This window comes from Coturnix japonica, chromosome 19 (genome assembly GCF_054131305.1).
Source record: "Coturnix japonica strain WE chromosome 19, WE-NBRP24, whole genome shotgun sequence".
NCBI lineage: Eukaryota > Metazoa > Chordata > Aves > Galliformes > Phasianidae > Coturnix > Coturnix japonica.
The window spans coordinates 8649192-8666990 of NC_140681.1; the positions used below are offsets into that span (position 1 = coordinate 8649192).

The window sequence follows — 17799 nt, forward strand, 5'->3', positions numbered from 1 at the left end:
GGCTGACGGCGATGTTCAGCGTGTGCACCATTTAGAGTAGCCATCTGTTCCCTTGAATGAGCAAGCTATCCATTTTCTTCACCTGGTTACTGATTGTTCCAGTCTAATGTTGATTGCTTTGTTTTATTAATTACTCATTTTGACATGCTGTAGCTGTCCCTTTTGTTCAGAAAACAGATGCTCTTATTTTCCAGCATTATTACTGATGGTTATTGCTAATAAGATAAAGCTGCAGTTCCACTTTAGCTGAGGACTTAACACTGTGGCTCCGGTTATTGTAATGCTTCATCACTGGTATTTTAGTTAAGCCTGAGAAAATATTTCATCCTTAAGTGCCACGGGGGCTCCTAGCATTTGAAGGAATGGGACTGTTCTTACGTCTTTTGGTGCTTAGAGCGATGGGGTTGGTAGATGTTGCTGCTCCTAGAGACTGTGATTAAAGAAAGAATAAACAATACTAATGCCCTTCTGGAATCTCTCCACTTACTAATCCCTGTTATTATGGGTATGAAAGGCCGCAGGTTCCCATAAGAAGCCTCTCAAGTCAATCTCGTTTCCTCGCTGTGTTTGGAACTAAGCAAAATTTGCTCTTCAGATTGTCAGACAAGGTTCAGCACATCTTAGCAATTAGAACAGAGCGGTGTGTTGGCAGTGCAGGGCATGGCACTGCTGCACCACAGTCTGAGTGTTTTACTGACAGTATTTTAAAATATTATTTCAATATTATGTTAAGCATTGAAAAACCCATGCATGTCTGGAGTTCAGATGGGAACCACGTCGCTGCTTTCTCCTGGAATTACATACCCGCTCAGTTCAATTGTCAGAAAGTATTTATGAGGCAAAGTCAATTCTTGCAAAGTGTGGTTTCTCATTCTGCAACAAATCCAATTGCTGATATTATGCTTTCATTGTGCTTATTCCCAGCTCCGGGCTCATGCAGTGGATATGAATGGAAACAAGGTGGAGAATCCTATTGACCTTTACATCTATGTGATTGATATGAATGACAACAGACCGGAGTTTATAAACCAAGTCTATAATGGATCTGTTGATGAAGGCTCTAAACCAGGTAAAAAAAAAAAAAAAAATGTCTTAAAGTTATCACAAGCTTTCAAACGTTAATCTTGCCTTGGTGGCTTTGCCTCCTCTTGAAATATGGGGAACGGAGGAGAGCTTTTCTTTTGCTGTCTCTTTTGTTGAAGACTGATGGAGATGAGAACAATACAGCTGGTATCTGTTTCTCTTGATGCAGAGAGAAAGTGCAAACTCGGGTTAGAGTTAGATCCTGGCAGTCCCTTCCTAGATGTGGATTTTGCTAAAACATCAGCTTTGTGAAGTAATGCTTTGTATTGCCTTTCTCATATGCTCATTGCAGGTATGCAGTGCCATTATTCCAGCTACAAGTATAGAAAGCAAATTCAGCCTTTCCCTGACCCAAAGTGCCAAATATCCAACTCCTAGCTCTTTAATCTAGTCATTTGCAAACTCAGTATCATGGAACTGCTGTCTTAGCTGGGACCTGATGCATCCCTGTTGGTGGGAACTGTAGAATCATGATTGTTTGAATCAGAACAGAAGTAGATGTTCTGAAAAACGATGAGTTTAAAGTTAGCAAGAGTGTGAGCTGTACACAGTGTGCAAGTGATGATTTTTATACAAACATGTTTATATCTTTGGAACAGTGCGTTTGTAAGGGTCGTTAATGACTTATTTTCCATGGTGCTGTCAAGCTGTTAAGTGCAGCAGAACTCTGTGGTTCCTGATTTGGTTAACCAAGGTTGCTTTAGCTCGTTGTGGAACGTAACTGGTATGGGTACTGTCACTGGTACTTTTGTAAGTCACCTGAAATCAGGCTGAGGCTTTTTGCAAGGTAAATGGATGCTGAGCTGGAGGTTAGGCACCACGTGCCTCTGTTTGGTGTCAGCGAACATCTGTCAATGGCTCCTCCACTGCCGGAGGTGTCACTGAGAACCCTCTGGCGGCTGCTGCTTCTAACAAGGTGAATCGCAGCCGTGATTGATCGTCTTACCACGTTGTGAGGAATGGGCTGTGATGGTGACACGTGCTGAGGACTGTGTTTGACAGTACTTCTGAGGAATGGAGGGGTGCAGCCTCCTTCCCCATGTGCTTTAGGGCACAGTGAGGGCATTGATGCAAACCCTGCTCTTGCGAGGTGAGCAAGCAGTCCCCAGGCAGCTCGTTCTGATGCTGTCTTCCAGGAGGACTTCTTTCCTTTGAAGGCCACTTTGCAGCATATCAATGTTGGAAGATTAATAACATTTCCGCAGCGAGTCAAATTCCTTACATCTTACTCTAGGACAAATCAATATTCAAAGTGTTCCCAGATGTTTTAACTAGCTGTGCTCATTTGTGTGAAAGAAGCAGCAAATTGCATCCTCTTCTTGTTTGAAATCCAGATAAGCCTTTGAGCTATTAAATCAGAATAGGATACCTTTGCCTACAAAATGGTTGTGCCTCTGCTTCCAGCAGTGATTGTGGTGTTCTGTATCTCAGTCTGGAGTGTTTGCCTTTAAGGCAGGTAGGTAGAAAGCAATCTGTTTTTATTCAAAGGCAATTACATTTGTCTTTGATGTATTTGTTTTTTCCTCCCCTTTCCCATTTAATCGGTATTCTTTTAAAGGTTTATATTAGTATTGAATTTCTGTTCCTTGCTTTTATAAATCCACCTGGGAATCTGGGTATCCGAAGCCTTCATTCCATGTACCTGGCAATAAACATGATGTTATGTCTTTGAGAAAATGATAGAGAGGTCAGATACTGTCTGTGGAAGTCTGCGTGCTCCTCATTTACCTCAAAGATATGTATCCCTGTTCTGTGCAGAGACAAGTCTAAGCAATATATTTAGCTAAACATAGATCTTGCAGAGATTTGGAAGCTACTTTATAGTTCAAGTTGATTCAGAATATTATAACAACTAAGGAGGTACAAGAGCAGCCTTTGGAAAGGAAAAACAGGCAGCCAGAATTTGTGATTGTCTGTGGCCATGGCTGACAAATGAAAGACACTGGATACTCCGAGAGCTAACAGCAAAACTTGTTCAATATTGATTCAATAGTAAGTTACTCGTGCCTCTATATATATGCATATGTGAGTATATCCATGTATAAAGTGGAGATCTGCTTCAAGCAAACAAAAAAAATCTTATTATATGATAGAGGAGTTCAGCATTCATTTTCCACTATTCATTGGTATTGAACTGTGCCTGAGGACTGAAAATGCTTCCCTGGACATCCTGTGCGACTGTTACTTCTCACATCCTCCATACACCCATTTATAATGGCTGTGATTAAAAATGCAGTGTTCCTTGATTGCCATAGTATCTGCAGTGTTCTTAATAAATCTGAGCACCTTTTATGAGAAAAGTAACTGGAGTGTTAGTATCCCAAATAAACACTGACTCTGTGGGCAGCTACTGTGAGCAGCCAATGTCTGCTTGAAGTCTGTAGGAATTTTGCCCAGATTTTTATAAAAGGAAAAGGGACATATGGAGCTTGAACCCTACCCATGAACATTTCCCAGAGCAAGACCATCTTAGATACACCACTGAGCACAGACCGAGCAGAGCGTGGTGACCTTGAGCTGGAGGAAAAGCCCCTGCAAGGCTGCTTGGCATGGTCAGTGGAGCCCATCGCACTGAAGGGGAAGAGAGGCCCTACAGTAGTGTCACAGGGCAAAGCAATGGCATCTAGCACAGGGTCCTGTGGGCAGGACAGTGCCTCCAGAGGATGCTGCAGCCTGGTCCCCTCGTGCAGTTGGGATGTGAAGAGCTGGAGGAGACCATCCTGTCTGCGGGCTGGCTGCAAAGCATGCCTGGCCATTGCAGGACTGGGAAGGCAGCCAAGTAAGGTGTAAGATGTAACCTCTTCTCTCTGCATTGAATAAGGCAAAAGGAGATGGCATGAACCAGGAAAACAGGAATGCAGGAAGGACAGTGCACTCCAGCCTGTGGCATGGTGCTGCTGGGTGGAAGGAGCAGGTTTGCTTTAGCCTAAGAGATAAAGCCTTCACATTGGACTGCCCAAGAGCTGGAGTACTGGCAGCAACGTGCAGTACTAGGGCAGCAGCAGGGCTTGTGACCCAATGCTGCTCAGCTCTCAGCCTCCCAAGCTCCCAGGAGCTCTGCAGCATGAGAGTCACCTTGAAGCAACCCTTGACAGGAATAGAAAAGAAATCATCAAGGATTATTAATTATAATAGGTTGTTGGTGCTGGTTAAGATTATAATAACTTAATTGAAGTAGTGTCTGACACCAGAGCGCAGTGTTCTCAGAAAAAAGAATTCTCTGTAGTGTGAACGCGTGCGTCGCAGCCTGCCCTATGTAAATCCTTCAGTGTGTGCTGGCTCTTACACTGCATTGCATTTCTTTTTCCTTTTTTGATACTCTGTGAGACATGTTAATGTATTTCTGGTTTATCTAGCCTAAGGTCATGCAGCTGGACAGCTTAAATGTGTAAATGTGGGCTCTTCCAGAAATGCAGAGCAGGAATAGCAATGCAGGATTCGCTTTTTCACACGACCATCTTTCTTTCTCTCTTTCCCCCACAAGTTGTTTTGATTTAACGAGCCACTGTTTGAAAGTGTATCTTAAAAGGCCGTGTTTTACTCATATTGAATAATGTTCTGCCTCTTTGAACTTTGCCTCCATATGAAGAACACAGCCAAGTTTTAAAAATGCAGCTGCAAGCTAGAACTGAAATCCCCCTGGTCCCTCTGGCAGCCTTAATCAGCAAAGTTCTCCCGGAGCTACCCAAGCTGCCTTTCAAGCACTGATAAAGCGAGACGGCTCTCACAGCTCGGGTTCCTGCTGCCCTTTCAAAGTCCATGGCTCTGTGCAGGTTTGGGGTGGGTTTCTCCCTGTGTTCGACCCCAATTACTGCCTGACAGGAGCCCTGTGCTGCAGCCATACACCCGGCCTGCAGCCTCCCAGGGGTGTCCCAGGGGATGGGGGCGATGCTTTACAACAGTTCGTCTGGATTCAGAGTGATTTAGGATGGGAGTGTTTAACTTTTTTGAGAGTGGGGGGGGGGGGGAAGGGGGGTAAAAAAGGAGATTTAATCACAAAACAAAAAAGTGATGGAGAAAAATTACTATGGCCGCTGCAAAAGCTCAGCTTTGATGCAGCCAACACAAGATGTACCTTACGGTGGGGTGGGGATGTCTGACTTTAGCGAAGCATTCGGTTCTGATAAGGTCAATGTGTAATGGTCCACAGTGACTCAAGTGCTTTGCTCTGGGTTGTATCTATTTTGTTTTAACAGAGAAATTGTCAAAAATTAACACATCTCTCCAAAACCATTTGTTCCTGTCAGATTGGCCTTTTCCATTCCCATTCATCCTTTCCAGTTCACTGACTCCATAGATGCATCTCAGTCCCTTCCAAGTCAATAGCAAAAGTCCAAGCTTCAGTTTTGGCCAACTCTATCTCATGGTATTGTGCGGGCAGGGTGGTTTGTGCTGGTGCTGTGAAGGTATGTTAAAAACTGACAGTCTCCGAAAATAAAAGGAAATCAGTATTTCCTAAGTGAAAAATGTCGTCATTTGAAATTTCCCCGTCTGCTCCTGACTTCATGGAGCTCTGACACCATAATTGTTGATAGCATGCCATGTGACAAATGAAATTGCTGGGAGCCAAATCTATATGTGGCAAATTGCATTAAAGGAATCTCATAAAAATAAGCAGTAAATATATATTATTTTTTTAAAGAAAAAAAAAAAGGATTTTAAAAGTCGATTATTCTATTAGTGTCCCAGTTTGTTTATTTTCTATCTATGCTAGCAGAGATTCCCTTAGAGATTAACACCATGGGCTATTGCACAGATGGGGCCAGAAACTTGAAAGTCATCTGAATATTAAGAATTTAAATCTTTAGCCTCAGTGATTTGAACAGAAAGCCAATTATGAGGCTGAATTAGTTTTCAAATTAAACTGCAATTTAAAGCTTGTGAAATTAATCTTTTAAAGCATAAAGTTGCACGTGTGTGTGTGTATATATATATATATATATATATATTTGTGGAAAGAATCTGGATTCTACATCTGTAGCTCCCTCCTCTTTCCCATCCTAATAATTAGCACAGAGGTGGGGGGTGTCCTGTGGGTTGTTTCCAGTGAAAAACCAGGGCAGGTGCTGCTGGGTGGCGCAGGAGGAAAGGAAAGCATTGGAGGGGGGATGAGATCACAGAGGCAGCTTTGGTTTTAGAAATGAATGGGACAACAATTGAAGATCCCTTTCTTCTACTATGCATCATTACAGCAACTTCCTTGTGCTGACCGTCGCTATAACAGTTTATATTCTTTCACCAGCACAGAGGTAGGTGTTGGTACGCTGTGCTGAGGACAGCTCAGCCTGAGCAAAGCACCTGGGCAGATTTGCAGAGTGCTGTCAGTAGTGGGCATCGCATGGGGCCAGGTGCATTTTCCTGCTGATAGCACTAAAAGCTAGAAATAATGCAAATGCCATATGTTAGAGAGACCACGTGCAGAAAAACCTTTAAGTGCCAGAGTTTCTTCATGTCTTCCCAGAGCTCCTCACAGTTCGGGCACATCACATCTGGGCTCATCACCCAAGCATATGTATCAGTGCTGTGCTGCCTTGCGCCATGCTAGTCCGGTCCTTGTGCAATTAAAAACACACCTTAGTCCATCCTAGCTCAGTTCTCCAACAGGTTGCACACAGACTTGGGATACTCAGTATTCTTTTTCTAAGTTCTTTCACTCAGCCAAGCACAATCTTAAGGAATTGTTTTTCTGCACACACGCCGTGGTGCTTCCCATTTTGTTTCGAGGTGAGTGGTTATGAAGTCTGTGCTCTTCTTAATTTCCTTTTCAGAAGCACCTAGTCCCAGTAGCAAGGAAGTGAATTATAGGGATGTAAGTGAGAATAAAGTGCCTGTGGTTTTACCCTCCAGAAAAGATGGCCGCATTGATAATAAGGAGAAAAGGTGAAAATCGTGTTCTGAGACCACTCTTGAATAGACTTACAACACTGTAGGAGTCCAATCTCCATTACTATCTAACCAGCAGTTACAAATAATAAAGTATCATATATATACTCTGTATTTATTTTATATGATATTATAATATAGAATCATAGAATGATTGGAATATGAAGTCGTGCTTGCTCCATTTTTTGAATATGCCTGCAGGAATGGAGAGGGTTCTGCAGGCATTTGGTTGGTCCATTTGTGCAGTCAGAGCTGTTTGCTCAGAGGCATTTGGTGTATCTCTCCATTGTCTCTCCTAAGATATTTGCTTTCTTTTTAACACTAAGAAGGTTTTACTCCAGTGCTGTGTGACAGCAGATGCTTCCGCTCACTCAGCCATCTCTGCAGCCCCTCTTGCTCTCTTTATTCTCATTAGGCCAACTCTTGAATTGTTTGAGGCTGAGGATCTGATGTCTCCACTAATTAGGAAGTGGCATCCTTTATGAATTAGGTTAGCTGCTTGAAAGGTCAAAAATTGCCAGTGATTACAAAAATAATGGTGAAAGAGAATGACAGCAGCATCCGTTGTGACTGAAGGAATATCATTTAAAAGGAAAGCGCTGTTTCTATTTAGTTTTCCATCCAGGGTGTGTGGGATGCCGTTTAATTTAAGTACATTTGCAATTTATTATACCTGCAGTAAAGTTTCAGGCATATGTCATTTTGATGTCTTGCATACATCGCGCACATTCCTATTTACCTATATATGACTCCACTGAGCACCTTTGATGAGTCAGCTCCTCATTTTTCACTCGAAGCCTTTAACAATAAATATGTGAAAGTGCTTCAAATCACCTATTGAACACATTTGTTCTCACTTGAGGATGCAGGTTTGTTTGCTGAGACATTTTATTCTTTGACACTGCAGCAGTTCTCCAAATACTGCTCTAAAATCCATTCTTATGACAAGGAAAATTCTGCCCTGAGGAGCTCTGTGCTGTACCGGATAGAGTACTGCTGGTCCCCAAGATGCAAGCCTGGAGGCAGTGTCTGTCCTTCATTAAGAAGGGAAGAACCTCATTTGGTTGGCTGTTTTTTTATCAATTAATAATACAGATTGCACAAGGACACTTTGGCCTGCTTATCAGTAAGAAAATAACACCTCATGTTGGGAAGCCGTGTGTACACTGCTTAGAGGGCTTGCTGGGGATCCCATTGCTTTGGTACTGTGCTGTCATGACATGCATGGAGTCACACAGTGGGTGAAGTGCTCCCATTGTGGGCAGTGTTGTGAGATCCCATCCTCAATTGGGGAGGAAGCAGTGTAAGAAAATTCTTAAAATTGTATATATATATATATATATATATCTTTTATTTTTAGGAAGTGCTGTAAATTTTACACTACTGTTTGGTATTTAATTTTCCTATCAACAGTTACCATCTTCTTGCTATCTGGCATCGGATGCAGAGTATTCACTAAGTGAGCTTTCTGATATAGGAAAAAAAATTAGGAGGAAGGGGAGGTTTCCATTAGTACAAAGCCATTATTAACTTGGGTTAATGAAGATCTAATGTAATATGGCCATCACCACATGTCTGCACGTAATGATTCAATCCTTTTCTATGGGGGAATGATTAAATTAAGTATCTTGTAGGTCAAAATTAGACTGAGAAGGTTAACCAACCTTTAATGATTCTGCAACCATTTACCAGCCATTAAAAACATAAATCGTAAGATAAAGCTTAACAGAGAATCAGTGTTATCAGTAAAACAAATGGATGAATTTTTAGCTTTTCTGTTTATATCACAGGAGCAGACAGAGAGGATTATGTATTTTTATAGTAGCGTGTAGTATAAAAGGGTGAAGTGAAAGAGTTTTTTTGTCTTTTTTCTATTTGGATTCCTGGTAAGTGCCCATTAGCTCTTTCTTTTAACATGCATTAAATCTAACTAATGGATATCAAACCAGCTTAGAAAAATGGTAATTACAAAGCAGTTGTAACAAAGACTTTGGAAGCACAACTGCACTGAGACATTGTCTGAATGCCTTAAAGCCATGAAAGCCCCGACTTTGTGGAGAAACGCAGTTGTGTAGATGGGAGAGCTGAGATTGCAGGCACAGTGATGGGCACCAGCAGACTTTGGCATGCCTTGGGAGCAGAAACAATCACCCTGATTCCCAGATTCCAGAGGGATTTTGGGGAGAGATTTGTTTACAGCTGCATTGCTCATATAGATAGAGGGCAACTATCTTCCTTGTTTTCCTCCTTTTTTGACTTACAGAAATACGCAGATCAAATGAGATACAGTGAACGTAAAATCCTTTTTCAGTCTTTTACAAGCAGATGCAATTAATTTTAAGATCGATAAAACTGAAGATACTGGTAAAAACGATCTGTTTGCTTCCATCACCCTGCATTCTGCAAGGTATTATTTTGCCTACCCCGTGGAAAGCTTGATTAATCTAATGGGAATATTTTCCATTAGGGGTGCTTCCAAGCATCACTCTTGTTTCTTGTCTGTTGTTAGACTGAAACAAAAGTATCTCATTTGACAAAATGATATCTGGAGATGGCATTCTCTGGGAAATAAAAGCAAATGCGTTGTGCAGTTCAGATTCTTGGGGTCTTGCATTTTATTGATAGATCTCCTTCATCGTGCCATACATTAATTTTAACTCAGGTGATATATGAACTTGGCACATTAGTTAATGAAAAGCTAATGCACAGTAATCTTGTCATCACTAGCTGTGCATGATAATTCAATCTGCTCCTCAGAAGAGCTGTTCAACATGCAACAAATTTGATTTAATAGTGACATGATGTACTAGGTTAGGTATTTCATTTAACATACCATGCGCCTGATTTGATGAGAAATGCTTCCCTTTCAACAGGTTATCTACCTGAGTTAGCAGGCCAGGTGTGGGGGTTAATGCAGTTACATCAAACACCGTCTGGACTGGGTGTTTGTTATTAGATGCACAGCACAGACTTGGGTGTATTCCTGAGTTTTGGCACTTCATGCATTCATTTAATGTTGTCAGCTTGCTTGTAAGGAGGACATAAGCATGTCTGCTCCTTCAGAGCCAAAAGTAAAGCTGATATTTCTTCCACACACTGGAAGCACGAAGACTCTCCCCATTTGTACAGCCCTCTTTTGGCTCCATCACCAGGGGTCAATGTTCACTGGGACCTGGAAGGGCTGGTGCAGTGTCCCAGGTTTGTGCTGCCAGTCTCTACTTGGGCAGGGTGCAGGTATTTAAAGGTTGTATGGTTAATGCTTTGATTCCTACAAATGCACACTCACACTCTACAGCTGGATCAAGCAGTCTGAACGTTGCTTAGAATTTTTTTCATTTAAATCCTGACAATCTGAGCTTCAGTTCACCAGTGTGTAGGAAATGTGCAGTCTGCCACTGTTCGTTTGCCTCATTTGTGCAGTAATAGAGGCTGGCTATGAGAGTGTATTTCCTTTATTTTAATATAAAGTATATGAAGATACATCTCATGCATAGGATATAGAAACATGTCATTATTTACTACAGAGTGGATAAATCATCACCAACCACCTTACTGTAGTGGGAGACTTTTTATGGCACCCAGAAGATGTTCAGCACTGTAGCTGTATATATCAGCAGCATTCTGCTGAATATTCTTGCATATAGATATATGTTTGTGCTGCTCACTGCGGCACAGCAGTACGTAGAGGATACATCTTGCCTAAAGACAGTACAAACGTGCAGAAATCTGAGCAAGATGATGGTGGTGAGCGCAGGTCAGAGCAGAGGGCCCCCTGGGGAAATGACTCTCGACAAAGGCATGAGGAGATGCCATCAAGCTGCTGCCCTTGGGTCAGCACAGCCAGGTGGGAAATGCCTGCGTGCAGGAACCAGAATGGACGGATCAGCTCTTCCCAGCCGCCACGCAGTCTGCAGAAAGAAAGGAGTCAATTGTAACTGGTTTCCAGCAGACTGTGGTCAGACAACCTGCCCCAGGGAGCAGCAGAGAGCCGGGGAAGGAAGATCTGCTGGATTTCCATCATGTGCTGCAGAGTGCTGCAAATATGCAGGGACCTTGCATAGGATGCTTTATTAAGTTACAAGATAGTAATTAATGCCAAGTTCCTGTCTTTATTTTCTCTGTGGTTGAGTTTCATAAGGGAAATTAAAGATATGAGATAGAGAGGGAGCAGATTGCTACTTGAAATACAGCTCCCTGGTGCTCCATTCATGACTTTAGAGACATTTGTCCAGTCTCTTCTCCCTTTATGGAGATTTAGGTCAAATGCTGCTGAAAGACTCATTTGTTTTGGAGCAGATGTGCTCGGTCCAGTGGTCAAAATACAGCATGGCAGAAAAGGTCAGGGAAAGAGTGAAGGGTTCCCAATATGTGTATATGTGTGCCTCATTCATAGCAAAGCTACCATCAGGTCACCCCACATCCACCACAGTGGGGTCTATTTAACTGAACCCCAAAAAACCCAATGACTTTTCTTTCTGAGCTGCACTAAAACAGAGTCACAAAATGCTTCCTGTTGTCTGGAGTATGTTCCAAGACTGCACATGTCCTAAAATAGATTCTGTTTTCCTCTTCCACTTCTGCTTTCATTAGCCCCAGGTTTTGACATTCTGTTCTGAGATATTTTCTGTATAGAATGCATTAAGATAACATAGATCTCAAATCAAACATCTCTTCATTCAGCATATTCCCTATTTAAATTTCTCCTGTACATTTCGCCTGTACCTATCTGAGGAATGGCTTCCTTATTTGTATCAGGTGGCTCATGATAACTGGTTTTGCAAAAGAGCTAAAAAAAAGAAAGCTTGAAGAGAAAGTAGAAAGGAGAAAACCCTTTGTTTGTGCAGCCTTGTTTCAATTCAGTTGTTCCTTCCGTCTCCCAAAGTTTATTGGTTGGCAAAATGTTAAAGAGGTTGAATAGTTTGTTTTCATTTCATGAATGTGAATCGGGATTAGTGGAGGAAGATAGGAATGTATTCATCATTAGAATTTGCCTTACACATTCATTTATTTTTTAATCTATAATTCTTATTGAACTAAAAAAAAAACTCTCAGGGATATGTATCACCACAGAGAACAAAAAGAGCCCTGATGGAGCCAGAAGGAAAAAGTTCAGCGAAGAATGTTCCACATTGCTCAAACACAAACTGAGGGAGCCACTTCTTGCTAATGCTGAGAAGTGTTGTTTTCCCAGATTTGGGGAAGATGCTGGGGGGTTGCTCACATACTGAATGTCTTCAGGACACTTGACTAGGCTACAGATTCGAGTGTGCTGCAGCCATTGATTAGAGCTGCTGATTTACAGCATGGGGTAGCTCTTTTAATTCTCTTGCAAACAGATACAAGCTCCCCAGCTCTTAGGGCTCTCCCTGAGCTGGAGACTGGTTAATTTTGTGACCAAACTGGGCTTGTTAGATCAGACACAATGCAATGCTGATGTAGCTGTACGGCCTCCAGTTTGCCATTAGCTCACATCTAACAAAGCAGGCTGAATGAGCTCGGCTTTTTGTTGCCAAACACATAGCAGTGTCTTGAGCCCAGGTTCTTGCTGGGACAACTCTGCATCTCCTCAAGTTTGGCACGCTCATAAGGTGTCTCATCCTGTTTAGGGCTCTCAAATGAGCTGTGTACAGGTGGTAAATTCCATCTCTCTATTGATGCTGTTGGTTTCTGATGGTCATTAAACGAGGCTATGTCTGGTTTCTCTCTCTTTGCCTCCCACTCCTTCTCTTCAGGTCTTATGCTGTAGACTCATACACTGTTGCAGATTGCTTTTTGCAAGCAGCATGCGTCTGCCCTTTCAGTCTTTCTCTCCAACCAACATAACAAGTGGAAAGCTGGGCCCTATGAGCTCTGGGGGGTCATAGGACCATGCAGCTGCAGGAGTCCATCCAATCAAGTAACATCTTTTAGCCTCATAATTACAATTTCCCACTTTAACAAAACACCCTGCTGCCAAACTCCAGTGATAATGAGTCTGTCAGTGCATCAGCACACTCCCAACTGTATCTAGAAAGTAGGGATGGGTTGGTTTTTTTTTTGCAAGGCAAATGAAGACACTGATGATTAGCGAGAAACAAACCAATGATTCAATACATCACTGGCCACACATACCAAATCATTGATTTTCCATCCTGCTGGGCAGCAGCTGTTCCATTTGCTCAGCAGAAACGTTTTGTTTTTTTCTCTGGAAGGAGCTGGAAGGATGGATGTTTCCCCCTAACAGGAGGCAGCAGAAGATTGCTTGCTACACTGGGCCTATTGATGGGGTCCTGGGCATTTTGATGGGGTCCTTCTGAAGCTACTGGGAACTCCAACAGGCATTCTGCTGTTAAAGTCTGGAAATACTTTTGAGTGTCTGTGAATGCAGTGATTGGTAGATGGAAAAAAATCTCCTAGGAGAATCTATATGCAATTGTAGGACAAAAAAAAAAAAAAAAAAAAAAAAAAACCACCTCACAATCACTGAAAGAATTAGAAGTTAATCATTGATATCCCCATGTACCTTCTTTCTGTATATCAGCTACATGTAATCAGTCTCCTTGCGGATCATTTAGTCTCAGCACTGTTGCTATTTTAAGATCCCTCACATTGTCTAGACTGAAGCGGGACGTGGTCTCCCTGCATTTCTGAGTGAAACACCCCTGAGTCAATGGGACTGCAGTCTGCTGTACAACGAGATAATGCTGACCCTTTGTCTTCTTTTGTTCCAAGGTACCTACGTGATGACAGTAACAGCGAATGACGCTGATGACGGCACCACAGCGAACGGGATGGTGAGATATCGAATCGTGACTCAGACCCCCCAGAGCCCATCGCAGAACATGTTCACCATTAACAGTGAGACAGGAGATATCGTCACTGTGGCTGCTGGCCTTGACAGGGAGGTGAGTCTGAACACCGCCACACCAAGTTCCCAATCGTATCTTATATCCAAACTCTACAGAAGTTGGAGTTGCAGTGTGAAGTTTGTGGTATTTGCTTCTACAGTGACTGTGGGACATGGTGGCTGTGGTTGTCTTAATCCTTAGTGGTCGATGAAACTCTGGAATCTTCCTGAATCTTCCAATTCAGGATGCTGGTATTTACCTTGTGTAACAGTGCACAATTCAAGGATACAGAAAATCCAGAAGGAACAGGGAGATGAATAAATTGGCATTTATCCTTTTTCTGTCATGGAAAAGATAAAGTGGTATCTGTCTATAGCCCTTTCTAGACCTATCTTGCTTAACTTTCTTTATATTATCTTTGGAAGCAGTTGCACAGCCTGTATTCCACACACTTGGCATGTTTCATGATGGCGTTCTTGTATCATTTCCAGATTAGGAAAATGTCTTCTGGTGTATGTTATCAACCTTGTGATTTTGGTTTTGTGTGCAACTCTGTTTTTAATACCTCATCGTCTTGGCATTTTACAAGGTACAGCATCTCCAAATATAGAAGAAATATCATTTCAAAGGACAGAAACATGCTCTGTTAGTGTGTGCTATGTAGTATGATTCCTTTAGCTTTGCCTTCTTTGATTCTGAGCATAACTCAAGGAGAAAGCATTGAAAATTAAACGTGAGACAAAAAGTCAGCATAGCATCAGTGGTGGGTGGAGTGACCATGAAGGAGGAGGCAGCAGTCTGCGGGTGTGAAGTGAAGAGAGAACTTAAATTCTGCCTTTTTTCCCACTTGGATTGTATGATTTCTGGAGGGTCACCTGTCCGCTACAGTTGGGAGAATATTATTTTAATCAACTTGTAAGTGGTAGGAAGTGTTGTTTGTTCATTGAAGGGATCACCACTGATAGTGCGTTGATGCAGCCAATACAGAAGTAAGGCCTTGTGCAGCCTTCAGCTCAGATGTTTGAGTTCAGGCAGTCCCCATAGACAAGAAGTCTGTCAAAATCCATTTTTGAGAGTGCCAGGGGTGCATTTCTGAGAGAAGGGATCAAAAATTGGGTTAGTTCTTCCATTCTCTCCTCTCACAACTGATGGCAGGGACAAAGTGGGTGTACCTGGGTGCCCTTCTGCTGACACCCTCCAGCACATTGAGCATTTCTTTCCTGCCAGATCAACCCCATCAACCCTACTGCAGTGCTGTGACAGGCGATGGCTGGTGTGCATTGCTGTGCGCATCATTAATGTTGTGTAAATAAGTGTTCATCAACATTCATTGCACAGTCTTCACAAACTTCACTTAGATCAGCACAGAGAACTCAATGACTCGTGCCCCTTTCCTTGCCTACTTGGGGTGGCTTTGTTGCTTCAGGGCTGCACAAAGAGAACAGAGCAATGGGGTTGGCCCTTGAGGGGACAGCAGCAGGAGACCCAGAGGAAGGATCTGAGTTCTGGCAGAAAAACAGGAGCTTTATGGGAATGACAGAACATTTATTGTCCCCCTGACATCACTTTAATGTAGGGCTTCACAGATAAAGAAAGGTCGTAGGTTTATATTAATTTTAGAGGCATGGATTGTGATAACAGGTTGAGAGGTTTTAATCCCAGGAAATCAGCTTAAAAAAAAAAAGGAGCAGGTGATAAATACGGGAAAGGGTAAGCCACAACGATGCTATTTTTTTCAGATTTATCTCCTTCCATCTGAAAGATATTAAAACTTACAAGATAACCATGTGCTTCATGTTTGTCCCCCTGTTGCACCAGGTCTGGGAAATGACAGTGAGGTGGCGCTTTGTTTATGGGAATCTGGTGCTGAGCATCCCACAGCTGATAGCAGGGTGAGCAAGGGACAGTGGGAATGAGCAGAACAAGCTGCTGTGGGCACTGTCCTGGGGCTGCCCTGCAGCTATGGGGCATGCTCGTTCCCAGTGCTCTCAGCTGCCTTTCAGCCTTACATCTGGAATCGACGGAAGGTTTCTATTTTATTAACATAAAATTACATTAGGTCTAAATTGAAAAATGTGTTTAAGCTCTCCCATGACTGTATCACAGATTGTTTTTTTGTTTTTGTTTGTTTTTCCTCAAATCTTGAGAAAGCTATTAGGAGTAAATTTGGTTTAGCTACTGACATTTTCCTGTTATTAGGAAAAGGAGCCGAAGAGTGGTATTTGGAATGCAGCTTTGTGTAAATTAAAATGTTAACAAATCTGACCTATTCAGCTGAAACTACTACAGCCAAGATAAATTCCCTGGATACCAGTTACTTCTCCAAATGCTTATTGACACGTTTATCAGTTCCTATAACACTGTTATTTTAAGCTGTGTTGAAAGAAAATCAAGTTTGCAGTCTCAGTCCGATCCTTCCACCTTACTACTGCGGTGGAGAGGTGCCTTGATGCAGGTATGAAAGTAACTGTTAGAGCCGTGTGGTATGGGAGGCACAGCTCCATATCCCAGATCCATCCTTTGTTTTTCAAGAGGGAGAAAAGTTGCTTCGAAGCCAGATTTTCTAGCTCAGCATCTCTTCTGTGTGCTCTCTAACCCAGTGCTCTCAGCATCTCCATTTAGGGATTTGTTATTTATTGGTTTCTTCCATTATGTTCAATTCAAGAGATGTCTAAGAGGCTGGACTAAGCTTTCTATCTTGCTTTGTGTTTTGAGACGTGTTTCTGTTAACCTGCAAGAATCCTACTTAAAGACAAATTCATGTCGTTTACTGCTGTTTCTAAACCCTCATTTCCACAAACCAAGGGAGGAAATTAAAAACTCAGCCTCTAAAATTGTGCTGATCCCTCTAAATGTGTCTGACGTGCAGTATAGCAAAATGAAAAGCTGAGGTATTAAAATATTGATGGCTTTAAATTTATCCTACCTGGTTCCCATTCATCTGGATGTAAATATGGTTACAATGCTCTGTGTCCATCCGCTCATTACTGCTGAATGGATCCCCAAGGAAGATAAAGATAATTGGACTGCACTTCATAAAAATTATTAAAGGAGGACAGGTTGGCAATAGTCTCATTTAAGCTCCTGGATACCTGAGGGTGAAAAATGCCAAAGGTGGAACAAAGAAATGTCTACCTCTGAACTAATAGGGAAAATGATAGGGATTTAGTGTATGCCAGAGGTTCAAATGTACATTCAAGCAGCCAGGCTGAGATGAGAATGTTAAAAGCAGATACTTACTTGAATACAGGAAAATGTCAAGAAAATGTAGCACATTTGTAGCTGATTTAGGAGATGTAGGGGGGAAAGATGAAATCATGATTGGAGTACAAAATTAATGGGGACGGCTGTGAACATGGGAGATGGACAGGTTGTAACAGAGTTCAGTGGTGGAGGGAACCATGCTATTTAATTTATGGTAGGCTGCTGCAGAAATGGGTGGTGCTACAAGGAACTGCTAACCTAGTGATAGCTCAATTGAGCTATCTGAATTCCAGACGTCATAGCTCTTTTTTTCTCTACTCAGAAGAGAACAACAAGAGGTAAAAAAGGGTCGGCTGTCCCCAGCTGGGGCTCAGAAACAGTCAGAACATCCGTATTGCTCTTTGTGGTTCTGAAAAGGAGCTTTTCTCCTTGTAAGAATGTCAAAGGGACCAGAGCTGTTCTGAGTGTTTGCTCTGTTTGCCAATCCTTGCTCATGATGGGGTCTGGCAGCCACCTGTGAGCTCCCAGTCCAGTGATGCAGCTCTGTCAGCTCTTCTGATTTCTCTGGGGGCAGAATATCTGTCTCAGTACCACCTCAAAGCTGCATTGGGGCTATAGTACACGCAGTATCATCTCTAAAGAGCTTCCATTAAATATTTTATGAACATGGACTTTGAGCAAGCAAGGGAAAAAGAAAGAAAAAGATATGAGAGAAAAGGGTTGATTCCATGCTCTGCTGGCAGGCCAATAAACATCGAGATATCTCAGATGTCATCCATGTTTATTTGAGATAATAAGTGTT

At 42.3% G+C, this 17799-nt stretch overlaps 1 protein-coding gene across 2 annotated transcripts in view; it reads left to right on the plus strand.

The window, feature by feature from the left end:
* Positions 1-17799, plus strand: part of CDH4 (cadherin 4) — a 400908-nt gene that overhangs the window by 318892 nt on the left and 64217 nt on the right. For both annotated transcript variants that reach the window (XM_015881672.2, XM_085519661.1), the window contains exons 6-7: positions 925-1069; positions 13678-13850. In XM_015881672.2, coding sequence (XP_015737158.2) covers positions 925-1069; positions 13678-13850 — 318 coding nt within the window. The remainder of the gene's footprint in view (positions 1-924; positions 1070-13677; positions 13851-17799) is intronic.